General features: G+C 41.7%; 1 protein-coding gene across 2 annotated transcripts in view; it reads right to left on the bottom strand.

Annotated features, from left to right (window-relative positions):
* Nucleotides 1-17,211, bottom strand: part of LOC147020748 (BDNF/NT-3 growth factors receptor-like) — a 576,920-nt gene that overhangs the window by 290,104 nt on the left and 269,605 nt on the right. For both annotated transcript variants that reach the window (XM_085896363.1, XM_085896362.1), the window contains exons 10-11: nt 12,966-13,030; nt 7,412-7,514 (exon numbers count right to left, since the gene is read on the bottom strand). In XM_085896363.1, the coding sequence (XP_085752489.1) occupies nt 7,412-7,514; nt 12,966-13,030 (168 nt within the window). The remainder of the gene's footprint in view (nt 1-7,411; nt 7,515-12,965; nt 13,031-17,211) is intronic.

Below are 17,211 nucleotides of genomic sequence, written 5' to 3'. Positions count from 1 at the left end.
AAGCCATTATAATTTCCTTGAAATTGGAATGCGGAGTAATAATGGCTTACGTGTAACCTCTGCTGAATCATGTGCGCACGCTCTCCGAACTCAAATTTGGTAGGGCGATGCCAAAAGGACGGAGGAGCGAGTTTCTGGACGGCAGGAAAAATTAATCTATTTGCACTGTGAGTGGCTTGCCAGCTGTAGTGGCGTGTAATAAGAGGGCAATTAATATTCGCTAAGCAGATGTCGATAGGGGCCAATGACACCCGCTCCATTAGCACAAATTGCCACGGACGGCAGGCGCATGGAATGCAGGCGTGAGTTTCCATCTCTGCAGGTGTGTACCGGCAATGATAGGAAGCGAACTTGTCCCGTTTGGCATTCCGTCCGAACCCATGGCTCGTGATACTGTGATCCAGGTTCAAATCCCACGTCCATTGCGTACTAACGTTCTTGTAATTTGCGTAAAAATACACCAATGCCTCGTATAAACAGCCACAGGTTGGCAACCATTGTGCAGACTTGATGGGCCTAATGGCCTCCTCTTGCATTGAAGTTCCTTGGAAGGGAAGTCATATTATTAATTAATGATTAATTATTATTACTAACATCTTTGGCATGTACATAGACTTGATTTATGTTCAAGCTGTTACATAAGCCTTATATCATTGTAAAATAAATAAATAAATAAATAAATGAACATGCTTCACCCCTCCCCTGTTTCACTCTAACTGCTTCAGTTGAAGCTCATCATTGAGTGAAGAAGAATAATCATATTCTTCATACGTGCCCTCTTTTGATGAAGCTGATAGACCTTACAAGATTGCGGTATTCAGTTGATGAAGACAAGAGCCTTGGTGACTTGGAATTTCAGACCATACTCTGAGGTCAGACCAATGGTTATAACCCAGCATAGATAGATTTTTTTCCTCCCATCCATAAGTCCAGCAATGCGTGACGATGCGTTCTGGACCGCATGCAGAAGCGGTCACCCGGTGCTATACATCTTGTGTAAAATCACCTCGCCTTGTGCACCTTGTATTATGGACAATTTACATTCACGAGGTTTGTGTACTGGTAGTACAAACACCCAGAGCAGACAGAGAGGTGGAGCCAATTTATAACAACCACAATTACCATTACATTAGTGATGCTGTAAACCGTTGTGATTGCTATTGCTGTAGTTATTTACTCGAGCTGATAGCGTACAATCCTGGTTTCATGCCTCGCTTTCAGGTTCGTTTCTAATATCTTATATCAAAGTTCAAAGAATCCGATCCGTACGGCACATTGATTGCTTGGATTTTGCATTGAGAAATAACAGAATCTGAGTGCCGTGAGCAGCGAGCACTCATTTTGATACAAAAACAAAACAATCAACGAGATATCTGTGATCACAAAGTGATCACCAAGGGTAAGTCTAACCCAGCTTTATCCTTGGCGATCACCGAAAACTTACCCTTGGCCCGCAATCCAATGATGGCTGTAATTTTTTGGGACTGCCATATGACCTTGACCTTCAACGTTTAGGGATAGAGTGTAAATTAAGAAAATGTGTTCCCATCCACAATCTATCAATAAAACTCAACATCATGAAAATTGGAGGAAGTTTTTTTCAAGTTATGATAAAAAAGGTGTTTTTTGCTAATTAGGTCACAATCCGAAAAAGTAGGTCAAGGACACGAATCATATATCACAAGCACAACATCAGTGCAGATCCACTATGATGATGCAAGAACATCTTGGAAGGCTGAGTGGTCTTTGAGATTAATCAGCACGCATTGACGAAATTGAGTGATGACGAAAAACACATTTTTGTTTTTTCAGACCGCCATTTCACCTTGATTTTTAACCCTCCGGGTTATGATACAAATGAAGCGTAAATGCGACTTGCTCTTGGCTATCTAGGGAGGTTAATTTAGTTCCATTTGGCTAATCTTTAGTCGAGTTTTGGGGAAAAAAAATGTTAAAATGTCGATAATGGGGTCATGACTTATTGATACAGCTCAGAAATTGGGAGTGCATGAATATATATATATATATATATATATATATATATATATATATATATATATATATATATATATATATATATATATATATACATATGTTTTTTTTTTTTTCAAGAAGAAAAAAGAAGGAACTTCCAACAAAAAGTAAAGAACTATATCGACTCCGCTAATTTGAGCAAACAATCAAGAGCAGACCCAGTCTCAGGCAACGTTTCACCGTCTTCGCAGCCGGCTTCCTCAGGTACAATAGACCCCGAGCCTCGGCACGTGTCCGTTTTATATTTCGATATGACCACTCATTTCCAGTCACGTGCTGATGTTCGAGGTCAAAATTTTTTTTAAAAACACTCCTCCATTTGACCTCAAACACCAGCACGTGACTGTAAATGAGTGGTCATATCGAAATATAAAACAGACACGTGCCGAGGCTCGGAGTCGACTGTACTTGAGGAAGCCAGCTGCGAAGATGGCGAAACATTGCCCGAGACTGGGTCTGCTCTCACTTTTTTGCTCAAATTGAGAGTCGATCTAGTTTTTTACTTTTGGTTGGAAGCTCCTTCTTCTTGTTTCAAAATGTGTCATCCCAATCTTATAATATATATATATATATATATATATATATATATATATATATATATATTTATTTCGGCATGCTCCTTTCTTTGTTCCACCATCAGATTTTTGTTACTGCATGAAATGAAACAAGATTTGGCACATATACTAATGATATTGTTGTTTTCCTTAAGAGGCCCCTCAAAATTCGTTTTGATGCATTTTCACAAAGTCCAACGGATTCCATTCAAATTCGGTACGATTATGGCTTTTGGTCCAACTTAAGTCATTGGCTATAAATTTTTTCCATAACACTTCCGATATTCGCAAAAATCGATAAATCGATATCCCTTATGGGATTTTCCATTCAAATCCACGCAAGTTTAAGGCCGACGGGGGACGCAAATTTCCACTTTGCCCCGGGCGCTGTTTACCTCCGCTACGCCAAGCTGTTAGGGTTAGGGTTAGGGTTTGGGTTAGTGTTAGGGTTAGGGTGAGGGTCAGCTACCCTAACACTAACCCTAACAGCTAACCCTAACCCTAAAAGCTAACCCTAACCCTAACCCTAACCGCTAACCCTAACCGCTAACCCCAAACAGCTATTCAGGAAATTTGCAAGAAAGCCCGGGCAACGCCATGCTTTATTGCTTGCCCGAGCAACGCCGGGCATTAATAGTAGTGTATATATATATATATATATATATATATATATATATATATATATATATATATATATATTGTTACGGCTGTGGAAATTCGCAGAACACCATAAAGGTTCCTTGGATCAGTTATCCCAGTAAGTGAGGGTTCAGATAGGTTTCCCCACCATTGTTTAAAGGGATTTCTTCGTGTTTTTCTTTTTCTATCGTTATTTTGAAACGACATATCTCGCCCACCATTACAACAAACCACAACGCCAACAACACAACCACCACCAACTACACCACAACGCCAACCACGCTACGATCGCCACAACAACACCATTTAAACATCTTCGCCACTACGTGAGCTTGCAAACGCCATCCTACACAGAACACGCTATGACCCTTTCCGCGTTCAAAAGGGGTCCGAGAACACAGGCGAAAAAGAACGAGGAAAAGAAACCTCCAATGGTGCGTGTGGGTTTCTCCCGCCTTTTTTTCTCCGAGGCTGGTGTGACGAGAAGGGCGAGGAGGCTCACTCGCGATTGGTGGATATGAGGAGTGAGGCGGTCGGAGTTGAGAAACGCCCTTTTTCGAGAACCTTCTCGAAAAGGCTCGAAGGAGGGTGGAGCCAAAAACGGGGAGAGGCGAAGGGCGGAGCCCCGAGTTATATAAGGCTGCACGAGACGCGAGGTCTTGTCTTTCGTGTGGTGGTCGTCAAGTCTTTGGTGGTCTTTGGTGGTTTATGGCTCTCCTGGCTCTTGGTCCTGTGGTTCATGCGCTCTTGGTCCTGTGGAGGGACCTGTTCGTTGGAGGCGTGGGACGGTAGAAAGTCCGGGCGACGCACCGGAGACGCGGACTGGAGGGGCAGCTCTGCCGGCTGGGTGGCGCAAACCTACATGTCCGTGCGAGGAGCGCCGGAGGGAGCTCGCCGGCCACACGAGAGGCCCGGGATCAGGCACGACCACGCTAGCTGCCGTGGGGACGGGGCGACGCGACACGACTCGCGGACCACCGAGGGGGGCAGGTAACGTGCCACGGTCTAGCGGGACCCGTTCGGTCCTCCAGGTCCCGCGTTATAAAGGTCCATGGACCCTGTCTGCCACTCCCGTCTTTGGGGGTGGCCATTCCTTTGCTTTTGAGTGAATGTTGGTGGCGCTGTGTCCGACAAGTTAGAACTGAGTAAGTGACTGTAAATAATAATCATATTTGGTTGTATTGCTTTTGCTTCTTGCCTGAATATTGCATGACTGCCTTGGCTGTATATACGTGTGCTTATAATAAATGTGCTTGGTTCGAATGTATCCCGTTCGTTGCGTCCTCTTTCCCCGATTGGAAATGCCATCTTGCATCGTGGAGTAATTAGTTGGGTTTTGAAATACCCGTTAAATAGAATCGGATCCGGCGAGGTCGGAGATAATACGCGCTCGGTTATCGCTGGAAAACGGAACGGACCACTTAAGCAGTTCGTGTCCCAAGCCGACCTGCGCCGAGGTACGGCCCCTCGGTAGGTTACCCGCGCGAGTACTTAGGTATATCGATATTCAGCGAGTGACCTTATTTCGCGGGGGTAGAATACGGACTGGGCTGTGGTGAGGTTAAAAGCTCACCCGTGACTGGTTTCTGGCGTGGTTCCAGAAAGTCACGACTGAATTGTCCGACCGGTGGGCGACGCGGTTGCGATTAGAGGTACGCGGCCGACCGCACTCCGGCGGGCGTGAATTCGTAACTATATATATGCCTGGTGTTGGCTTAATGGTTAGGGTGGTGGGATTGGGATCCGATGATCCTGAGTTTAAACCCTACTCGGCTGTTGAATTAATACCAAGTGGGGTTGATTCTGCCTGTTATCCTTCTGAGGTTGGCAAAATGAGTGCCAGCTTGTTGGTATCCTGTGGCGGAGTGGTGACCCGTCCAGGATTGTGCCCAATAGCCAAGGAAACTGCTTTGGCAGCACCAACGCTGTGTACAGAGTATGGTCCTCATGGATGGATATATATATATATATATATATATATATATATATATATATATATATATATATATATATATATATATATATATATATATATATAATATCTCTTTTTTTGTAAATGGTGGTTTAGTACTCCTGTGGGTGTAATAAACCCTGTGGTACCATGAAAAATTAGGAGCACTAATTGTAGAAACAAACTACAACAGGAATAAGTCTCCCTCTATTCTGCAAGGCGAGGCGTAATGAAAGCATAACGTGGTTATCCCAAGGAGCCTGAACACAACTGATTGTCTTTTTGCAAATATCTTTGCAATTATTTTAAACCTTAATGGGTTTTCTTGCATTTGTATAAAGTTGCACTGGTTTTCTGGGCAATTATATATATATATATATATATATATATATATATATATATATATATATATATATATATATATATATATATATATATATATATATATATATATATATGCTTGGCCAAATTTTGGTTATGACGAGAGATGCAGAATTAATTGGCATAAAGTGACATGATCTGACTAATTTTAGGGACACAGGTGGTTATAAATCTGAAAGAGGTCCGAGTGAGGCCTGATAGGCAACCACAAACCTTCCCCATGCTGGGAATTCGAAATTTCGCTCGGATAAGGTACAACAGCCTACCCCTATTAAAGTATGGATCTTTAACAAAAACACTGCAATCTATTTAACAAGATACCGTTATCGCCAGATTGTAGAGTTGACAATCGGCTTAACATCCCTTCTCAAAAAAAATGTTGTGGTCTGTATACTCCACTGGTATTGGAAACAGACAACGGTTTTTGTCAGATTCAATTCCACCAAGTAACAAAACCAGCATCACACAACTCAGAGGAAAGCATGTCATCACCGAGACATTCTGCCATCAGGCATTGTTAAATAATAACAAAACAAACAAACAATAAAATAAAAAAAAATCAGCACTCTTTGGCAAAAAGCCACGTCCAGATTGATGAGGGATGAAGGGGCCATGTCGGGAAAGACTGGCAATGTGTCCATAGCCCAGCTGCCCGGTATCTATAAATTATCATCATCGTGTCTTGGGCGGAGCTCGGTCTTCATCAATCTCCGACAGGCCAGGACGGTGTTTAATTAAGCGTTTTCAAGTCACGATGTGGAGACCTCGGGCCTGCTGGTGTGCAGAAGGCTTGATGCGATGTTTATTGCTGTTGTTACCTTCACACTGGAAGCAAGCTCGGGATGTCAAGGTCATTGGGCTTGAGGTCAAATTCTAAGTAGTCCAACCTATAATGGATCTTTTCAGCACTTGGACATGGTTTTTTTTTTCTTTTTTCTTGAAAGCATCTTCCAGCTCAGTGCGTATTGTATACATCCATCTAACCTCCTTTCTCATCTGATCAAAGAGTATCGTGGTTACATTTTCATCAGGGTTTCGCTGCTGGTTCACCTTATCAACATTCCTCTCATGGAGTTGTGGTCCACAACGAAACGCTCATTTCTCTCTCGTGCATTACTTATCTCTCCATCTCTCTGTCCAGCTACAGACATTCATTGTTTCATTTATTTATTTCTTAGTTAATAAATTTGCTTTGTGCTACACTCCAAGACGTGGTTGTAAATGCTTTTTTTTTGTCGACGTTGTTCTTTCGATGTCCTTGAGCGATGCTTAGCAAAGACCTTTCTAGTTACCCATCATATTTATATTTCGATTTTCCACAAAGCATAATCAGATATGTGAGGATCAAAGAAAGCCTCAATAAAAAGCAACAGTAGTGAAAATTATAAACCTCTTCAATACCCCGAGGGAAGCTCCGTGTTTGCATTAACTTCCAATGAGAGGTCCAATTATAAGGAAGTTCACGATACTCTTCACCCTTTAAATAATTATTATGGGTTTCCTTTAATTTAGCATCATCGGCACAACAGGAAGCTCAATCCAATAAATGTCCATCATAGGGTTCAAAGGTAATATCATCCAGAAGAGACACTGCACTTGTCTGTTCTGGAAAGAAAGTGATTTGTTCGACTCATCGTTTGTGGGTAAAAATCATTGTGGGTAAAATATGAACCATCAAAGACGGCAAGATGAGGAACTCGTGGGAAGGGTCTTTCAATATGAATGAACAAGCAATTCAACTTTGAGAAAAGAACAAGCCATACGGATTCAATTCAATGAAACATATAACACCAGGAGCAAAATCACCAACTGATTTAATAAATAAATAAAATGCAAGCCTGTACATCAATACCTTTGATTCCAAACTTGGTCCTGCGGTTGTATCTATTGATGAGGACCAGAAGGATAGCCAGCAAAGCACAGACGAAGGCCGCGACACCAACTGCAATGTAAACCTGTTTGAAACGGACAGCACAGGTCGCCGTGGTTTAAATGTAGCTCCCTACACAACCCCTATGGCACACTATCCTCCATCCTCAACACACTGCAGCTCCAAAATGTGCACACATGCTTTGTATTTCCAAAAGAAGTCCACTACTACAAAAACGCCTTTAAAAGGTTATCGGCTCCTAGTTTCTGGCATCGTGTTCCGTAATTATGGAATTGCAATTAAATTGAAGGAAAACATTATTGATTACATGATTGCACGCACGTACGCACGCACGCACACACACAGAGGAGGTTGACAAGAGTGTTAAATTAAAACACTGAGCACCTGTTCCAACTCATGCACGACTCATTCCCACCCACATAATCCCCTTTCCCCAGAGAACAAAATTTATTGACAGATTCAGAAGATCTAGGATTCCTCCGTAACAAGAAAGCAAACACAATAAAGGTCACCAAGAAAACGGTTGGTGGATTGTGTAGCTGCAAAAAAAAAAAAGGAAAGAAAATGGGATTATAAGTTAGGAGCGAGCTGAATGGGAAAAGCTGAAATTCCAAAGAACCTCGGAAGGGTTATGGCTGGAGAAGGTTTGGGGCGATGCTCAAGAAAGAAGGACGAAGGTTTAATTTTTTTTTTAAATAAACTGTCTACTTTCCAGAATGTGAGCATCATAATTGATAAATGCAATGTGCGCAGATGAGTAAGAATTATGCTTTGCAACACAACGCGATGGAGTCATCTTTACACTGACAGCGACAGGCAATACATCAGGGAATGGTTCGGCTGCTGTGGAATAATTTGACCAACAGTGAGTATAAAGAATTGAGAAATGTTTGCAAAATGACAAAGTGCCCAAGGCTTGGCGAGCACAGTTTGGGGAAATTTTGAAGCTTGTCAGAGACCTGCACTGCCTCGGCAAATAGAACAGGTCACACACATGAACGGCTTTCAATCCACTGCACATAAGTAGGGACTGACCCCCCCAGACGACCACAAAGCTAATAGCTATCATTGACAAAATGCTACCAACTTCAAGGCAAGTCTCGCCAAGTCAACACCGGAGTGCTGTTTTGGCTTTGTTAGCAACTATCACGGCTATTTTTGAGCCTTAAAAACGAATGTCTTCATGCACCTCGTGCATTCTTGAATGAATCAGGTGTAGCCAGTACAATAAAGGTAAATTGTAAATCAAGTAACAGAAAAATGTTGATCATGATGAATAACATATACATATACATATACCTACACACATATACACAGGTAGTGGACAAAAAACAAAGAAAACACATCGGTAAATGAGGGACAATGAGCAACAGCTTTCACACAGGTGTAGCCCATGTGTTAATTAAACAAATAACATCCCAGCAAGCTTTGGGTCATGTATAAAAATGCTGCACAGGCCTGGTCTCCTATAATTATAACTAGCATGGCTGCAAGAGGGGACCACCCCCGATGCCCCCACCCACAGAACACGTGTGGTCGCCCAATGGTTTGATGAGCATGACACGGTTGTTATCCATATGTCATGGCCTTCTCAGTCACCAGATCTAAACTCAATCAAGCATTTGAGAGATATTTTGGAAGGATGCCTGAGGCAGTGTTTTCAACCTCCATCAAACAGGTGTGAGTTGATTTACTTTCTGATGGAAGAATGGTGCCATATACCTCCTGCAGAATTCCAGACATTGGTGAACTCGATGGCACAGAGCATACAGGCTGCGTTAGCCACACATGATGGGCCAACACCTTATTAAGTGACTTTACAATGGAGTTTCCAATTTTTTTTTCATGACCTGCTTGTATGTGTATATATATATATATATATATATATATATATATATATATATATATATATATATATATATATATATATATATATATATATATATATATATATATATATATATATATATATATATATTTTTTTTTTTGTTACGGATCTGGAAACCATATTCATTCAAACAAACAGATGTCCCAAAAGTCAGTTATTCCGTTAAGTACATGTGAAGACAGGTCCCTTCCTTTTGTCTCGTGGGAGAATCAAAGGTGTGCGTTGCGATGTTTTTTTAGGTAGGTTATTAAATCTTTACATCCAACAACCATCCCCATCCCCCATCACGATCCACTACCCACCCGCTGTCTACTCGCACCCTGACTTGCCGAGGCACAAACGTTCCTTTTCAACGTTGTAACTCTTGCTCGAGGAGTGCAAACATGCGTGGAGGTGGGGGGGGGGTTTCCCCCAACAAGGCCGAGACTCCGCCCAGAAGGGGCAGATCCATGGAGGCCCTGTCCAATCAGGGCGGATAGTGACGTCTGTTCCACCGAGCCCCCGCCCCGTTCGGGGAGATCCAAAAAAAAGACGACACCATCCACAGTCTGGAGGGGAGTTCTTTGGAGGAGTGGGTTGGTTGGTGTGCGTTGTGTGTTCTGAGCTGGAGTCTGAGTTGAGTTCACTTCAGAAGGAGTTCAGCTCTGCGTGGGGCATTCGAGGGCGTTCATTGGAGGTTTATTGGAGACGGGGCATTCGTTGCTGGAGTCTGGGGCGTTCGTGGAAGTTTTGCTGGGTCCTGTCCGCGACCTTGACCCCTGCCCTGGGACTCCGACTACTCATCTCAAGTTCCTCCACGGACAAGAGCCCCACGCGTGTGACTGTGGGCCGGGCTGCACGGCCATTGGCAGGTGCCGCACAACGGAGCACCCCCATCCCTCCAACGTGCAGGTACCCCGCAGAACCACGACCCCAGCTCGTCTCTCTCCCTGACTACAGGGGTCCAAATAAAACACCTGGGTTTTATTTTTGTCTGTGTGTGTATCTGCGTGTGTAGCGCCATCTCTTATGTAGAACTGCTTAAGTGTTTATTTCTGATCATTGTGAATTCTTTCTTGTATATTCTGTGATAAGTCTCGCTCTGTGTCCTTCTTATTGTAAATAAACAATTATTAGAAATGTTCCCAGTTCATTTCCGTCCTTTCTTTCATTGGTCCAGCATGGTTCGGATCTGAGTTTTAGCCGGGTCTTTGTTCCCGTTAATCTGCTCATCCTAGCCGGCACGGCTTTGGCAGTTTCCGCTCGGCTGCACCCGGACCGGAGTTGGCAGTCGGTAGTTGGAACTCTACCGCAGTCAGTAGAGTGACCCAGTTCGAGCAAGACGTGCTGAGGGCATGGTTCCCTGGTAGACAATACCACGTGGTTAATTAGGTGAATTGGTTCAAGACAAAAAGACCTTACGCTACGCGGTGGAGGTATTGGCGTCCATGGTCGATTAAGCGACCCGCCACCTCACGGAGTTATCTGAGAGGGACGGCCTTCAATTCCGAGGAGTCTGGTGGGAGACGACGTAACCTCCCCCACCGAGCGGTCGTTCCCGCCACTGGACCCCGGCCTGCAACAATATATGTATATCTATATGTATATATGTACATATGTACATATGTATTTAATATTATATAAATATATATATATATATATTATATTTATATTTTATATATATATATATATATATATAAATATATATATATATATATTATATTTATATTTTATATATATATATATATATCTCGATTATAATACCAAGCTTGCACACTAAAAACTCGGCTCGCCGTCACACGATCCCTATGAAATTGCTGTGGCACTTAGCGGACATGCCGACAATGTTTGGGAAGTCTTGGCGTTCCATAGTACCACTTGCATTTTGCACAATGCGTATTTTTGTCATTCCCCGTGTATGGTCTGTCGTCTGCTACCAGCTATGTTGTACTGCTATCCCGTGCATGTGCACGGGTATCGCTAGTATTATTATATTTATATTTTGTATCTATATATTTCTATTTTGTTTACATATCTATATACATGATGTATATCAGCAGCATAACTGATTTGTCCCTGTATCCTCAGTAAGGCATTCAAGTAGAACCAATCTATATGGATATATAACCTATTGATATCATTTTCCACTTCTACCAAAACATGGATTATTGCAATGATAGTCACGCAGAGACATTAAATCATCCATTACTATAATGCTCAACTATAAACAATTAAAATGTACCAGTATGAAACTCAGAATAATAATATATGGCTCAGATAAAGCTTAATCTAAGGCCCAACATCATAAGTTTTTTTCTGAAAAAGTCTCAAATATATCACCAAATATAAAAATACACAGATATATGCTTTTGCAGATAGCAACGTTGGAATACTGTCACACAAGATGCAGCATTAATTCATGGAAACCATGATTAATTGTAATTTTTAGCCCCCAGCCAGGTGTTAGGACAGATGGGGGTTTGTATTTTGGATGCGTCAGTCTGTCTGTCCGTCCAGGAGCCTCTCAAAAATGCATTCAAATGCACTCAAAAATGACTGCATGCAGTTCTTTCATATTCGGCACATGTATGCAACAATATCTGGGCATGGGACAAGTGAAATTATTTTGGGATCAGAGACAAAAGTCATCGGACACACAATTTTATTACTGAATTTTGGCAATATATATAATTTTTTTTTTTCAGGAGAGAATTGTACAGGATTGTAACTGGTTTTGGAGACCATTATTTATTTATATACACATCATCTTCACGACCAACACAAACTTTGAATTATTTATTTATATACACTTTACCATCTCCACTGACGAACCGTATTGTGTGTTGCAGTGTTAGTTCTGCCAAAGTGGTTTCTTGGCCAGGGTTCATGCTGAGCGCTTTTCCATCCCTCTCACAGCAGTAGTTAAGGCAGGAATTTGTAATTTGTTTAGGAGGCCGACGATAACTCACCTCCTCTTTACAAAGGACACCATGGGATCTTTAATGTCCGTCAACTAATATCAGCAGATGGGATGCTCAGTTGAACGTCCATCCAAGGGACGGCACAGACATTGACGAAACACCTGGCCTGTGAAACCACCGGGGTGACAGTTTGTAGGTGGGTCGGTATTCAAACCCAACCAACACAGCTTCGAGATGAGTCCGCGTACCTCTCGACCATCCTGCCAGCCACCAATCTCCACGAACAACACTTTGATTTGTTTATTCATCTACACTTCAATATCACCGCAGCCATCATGCCACCTTGAATTATTCATTAATTTATGCACACTTTACCATAATCCAACCTTTATTTATTTATTTAAATGTAAAATATACATGTCCCATTTCGAATGTGCAGTTGGGAGCTGTGTTCTCGACGAGGACTTGTATCTTTCTTTTATGAATTGCATCAGACGATCATGAAGACTTGCAAGGTGGATTTGCAATAAATTTTGAGCCTCCACCAAAGCAATCCACCTATCTTTGTCAATGACAAAAATGAAGGTCATAAAATGCTAGACCTCAATTCCAGTAAGTTCGCATTTCCACAAAAAAATTATGACATATTTCCTCCTAGATGTGTGCATGGCAGCTGGGTTTGTTATATAAAATGATAATCCAACCAGTGACCAAAACTGTGTCTTACCCCAAATGCTTGTTCGCTGCCCTTTTCCAACACTTTGGTTGCCTGGTCGAGGACCTCATCAGGTACTGAGGGGGAGAACAGCATTGCTGTAACAACTGCATGGTGTGCTGTAATATACGGCTGCCAGAGGCGGCACACATTCAGGTTTGATAGAAACAACATGAGAGAGGCACGCGGAATGAGGGAGAGCTGGGGAGTCAGAGGCAAGGCCTGGGGAGATGAGTTTTGGAACGAGGCAGAGGAGTGTTGAAAATAAAAGATGAGTGATGATGGAAGACTCGCAATTCGGAGATGAGGAAAACATTTGTCATAAAAAAAAAGTAACCAACAAAACAAAAAGGAGAGAGGACAATGTCAAACAACTTGAGAAAAATAAAGCTAAAGTTGAGACCCCCCCCAAAAAAGTGAAGTAAATATAAATATACAAATTGAAGGGAAATTGGAATGCAAGAAACAGAGAAGAAGAGGAAAAAGAAGAAGAAGAACAAAAATAAAATTATGCAGCAGTTAACAATGAAAAGCCTAATCTGTAATAATAAATGTCAGTGTGTGTCAGTCAGTCAGTCCATGTGTCTCCTCCATAACTCCAAAACCATGAAACCAAGTGGCCCCAAAATTTGCATGCACACTAAGGGAACTCCAAGGGAGGGCGGGAGTGAAAGCTGGGTGTTTGGGTTAATAAAAACACCCCTTTTGAAGATAATTAACAGCCTGATTTATTTAATTATCCTTTATCGAGGCTTCAACCTTGGTCAGCCCTCTATCAGCTCGCTGAGGTCTTCATTTCCCTTTTTTTTTCTTTGGCCTGCTCAACAATGCCTTGACTTAGAACAGGTCGCAACAGCTTCTTAAAGGTAAAGCACTCAAAATATATGTTTTTTTTAACTTTCCTTACTCATATCATCGAATGCCTCATCTTCATACCTACAAATCGCTGGACACATCGCAATGTATATAAACGCCTGGAGACGCCAGTGTTCGTGCCTTTATTATTTAATTTCTGCACATTCAAAATTTAAACTGCGGAATTGATCTGAGCAGCAGTTCCGACTACTAAAAATAAAAAATAGTGTTCATTTGTCCTATTCACACATTGTTTGACACTCCGGCCCACCAGGCGTCTCCAAGTGGTGTTTAATATGACCGATTGGCGATCACTAATCGCTTGCCAAGCCTGCCGCTCCTTATCAACGGATGGGTGGAGGGATGAATGGATGTAAGGGATGAATGAATGGAAGGGATGGATGGAGAGAAGAATGGATAGAGGGAAAGAATGGATGGAATGAAGGGAAGGAAAGGATGGGATAGCAGGAAGGAATGGAAAGAATGGATGGATGGATGGATGGATGGATGGATGGATGGATGGATGGATGGAGCAAGCCTATGTTTGCAAGCCATGACGAGACAGTAGATGGTGGTATAAATGATTTTATTATATTTTATTACAGCTGTTGTCTTTTTTGAAAATAAAATTACAAATTGACATTCAAGTCAATGTAAGGTGATAATGGACAGTGCCTGTAGTAAGTCTTTCATCATTTTCACCTTTTGTCACCTCAAACCAGGGAATTAAATTGCATCAAATCAGACTTTTTCCACCTTTATTTACACACCGTACCCACAACTTCCAAGTGAAAAACAAATTCTTCGAATTTCAGAAAATTAATTAAAAAAATACAAAACAACAAAGAATAAAATATCTTGGTTGGATAAGTGCCCCCCCCCCCCCGAGTTAATACTTGGTGGAAGTACCTTTGACAGCAATTACAGCTGTGAGTCTGTTGGGATAGGTCTCTAGCAACTTTGCACACCTTGATTGGACAACATTCGTCCATTCTTCTGGACAAAACTGTTCAAGCTCAGCCAAGTTGCGTGGGGAGCGTTGATTGTCAGCAATCTTCAAGTCATGCCACACATTTTCAATTGCATTTAAGTTTGGCCTCTGACTGAGACTCTCAAGGACAATTATCTTTTTGTTCCTTCACCACTCCAGTGTAGCTTTGGCTGTGTGCTTCGGGTCATGGTCATGCTGAAAGGTGAACTTCCGTCCCAATTTCAGCTTCTTGCAGAGGGCAGCAGGTTTTGCTTTCTTTGAAGATTTTTCTGTATTTTGCTCCATCCATTTTCCCTTCTATCCTGACAAGTGCCCCAATCCCTTCTGATGAGAAACATCCCCATAACATGATGCTGTCACAACCATGCTTCACAGTCGGGATGGTGTTCTTTGGGTGATGTTCTGTGTTGGGTTTGCACCAAACATAACGTTTTGTATTAACTCCAAAAAGTTCCATCTTGGTTTCATCACACAACAAAAGTTTTTGCAACATGGCTTATGAATCCCCGCAGTGGTTTTTTGCACACCTCAAATTTGACTCAAGGTGGCCTTTTTTTGAGTGATGGCTTCCTTCTTGCCACCCTACCGTACAGGCTATACTTGTGGAGTGCTTGGGATATTGTTGTCACATGCACACAGTGACCAGTCTTTGCCATAAAGGCCTGTAGCTATTTCAAAGTTGCCATTGGCCTCTTGGTAACCTCTCTGATCAGTTTCCTTCTTGCTTGGTCATCCGGTTTTGAGGGACTGCCTGTTTGATCTAGGCAGGGTCTTGGGTGGTACCATACATCTTCCACTTCATAATGATTGTCTTGACTGTGCTCCAAGGGATATTCAAGGCCTTTGAAATATTTTTATACCCATCCCCTGATCTTTGCCTTTCCAAAACTTTATCCCGGAGGTCTTTTGAAAGCTCCTTGGTGCACATGGCTGAGTCTTTGCTGTGAAATGCACTACCCAGCAGAGGAAAGCTACAGGAACAGCTGATTTTATTACAAAATAATCAGAATCATGACAATGTAACACAGGTGGATGCCAACTAACTTGGTGTGTGATTTTGTAGGTGATTGGTTACACCTGAGATAATGACCCTCACTGAAGGAGAGGGTAATGCATTTGGGTCCGTGCATTTGTTTGTTTGCAAATAACTTTCATCTTTTACTCCGCAACCGCTTCTCGGATTGAGACAAATTTTCACCATTGGGGCGACTACTCATGTGGAATATTTTAATGATAATTATGATTTCATAGGTCACGTGGTGTGGCAGCCATGTTGGAAAAATGGGAAAAATTTGGACCTCTGTATCTCTGAATCCGCACCAAGGAAAAAATTGAAACTTGGCACAGGGCAAGTACTTCTCATGGGGAATTATATTTTTTAATGACATTATTGGTTCCTTTGTTATAACGTCAAAACAGCATGTGTAGAATGCTACATCCGATCAGTATGAACATTTTTGAGGGTCATCTTGGGATAAAATGGTCCACAGAAAGACATTTGATGACATCATCGGTCATGTGATTCAACAGCCATATTGTTATTTTCATTAAAAAAAAACCTTCAAAAATCTTCTTCTCTGAAGTGACTGAACAGATCGAGGTGAAACTTTACATGTATGACTGCCTATCCATGAGGAACAAAAGGTTCACACATATGATGTCAGAGGTCACATGGTTTGGCAGCCCTATTGGATTGAAGAAAAATATTAAATCATGTTTTCTCTGGAACTGCTTCATCAATCGATGTGAAACATCACAATTGTGATTTAGTAGAGATGGTGAATAAATGTTATAAATTTGAACCTGATCGGACACATGGTCTGGCAGCCAGAATTATTAATTTATTTTGATCTGGGATCTTTTTTTAAATTTATTTATTACTTTCATATTTTTTTGGAATAAGATTCACTTGGCTGTGCCTGGATGGGTTTGGGGGTATAGAAGTACCAGCTGAAATGTGAATCCTATCCAGGTTCCTCCTGATGACTTTATCTTTGCTTTTCACTTGTTTGGGTTACTTCTGATGACTCCAATGTAGTACTGTACCTATTTGGTCTTCCACTTGACCTGTACTGAATTTATTTTAATCCCATTCTAAATTCAATTGAAGAATAATAAAAAAAACGTCATGGGTCAGGGTCAGGTGTCCGAACAAAGCAGGGTTGCATTAAAGTGGGACGTCTTGGGACCCGGTCATCACTGCAAGCAGTTATAAAGTGGCAGTTCTAATTAATTACGTAGCACACCAGTACACAAACGCCACACAAAATATACGATACAAAACTGTACAAACACCACACAAAACAAGTCCTGGTGAGGGTCTGCAATCTCTAATCGCTCATTTTCTAGTTTACAATTGCTATTATAAGGGGGGTGGACACTTATCCAACCAAAATATTCTAGTTTTGTATT

This window comes from Eptatretus burgeri, chromosome 9, assembly GCF_056783735.1.
Source record: "Eptatretus burgeri isolate ZD-2024b chromosome 9, Ebu_testis_v1, whole genome shotgun sequence".
Lineage (NCBI taxonomy): Eukaryota > Metazoa > Chordata > Myxini > Myxiniformes > Myxinidae > Eptatretus > Eptatretus burgeri.
Note: the sequence above shows the minus strand (reverse complement) of the source record. Positions and strands in the feature narration are given on the sequence as shown.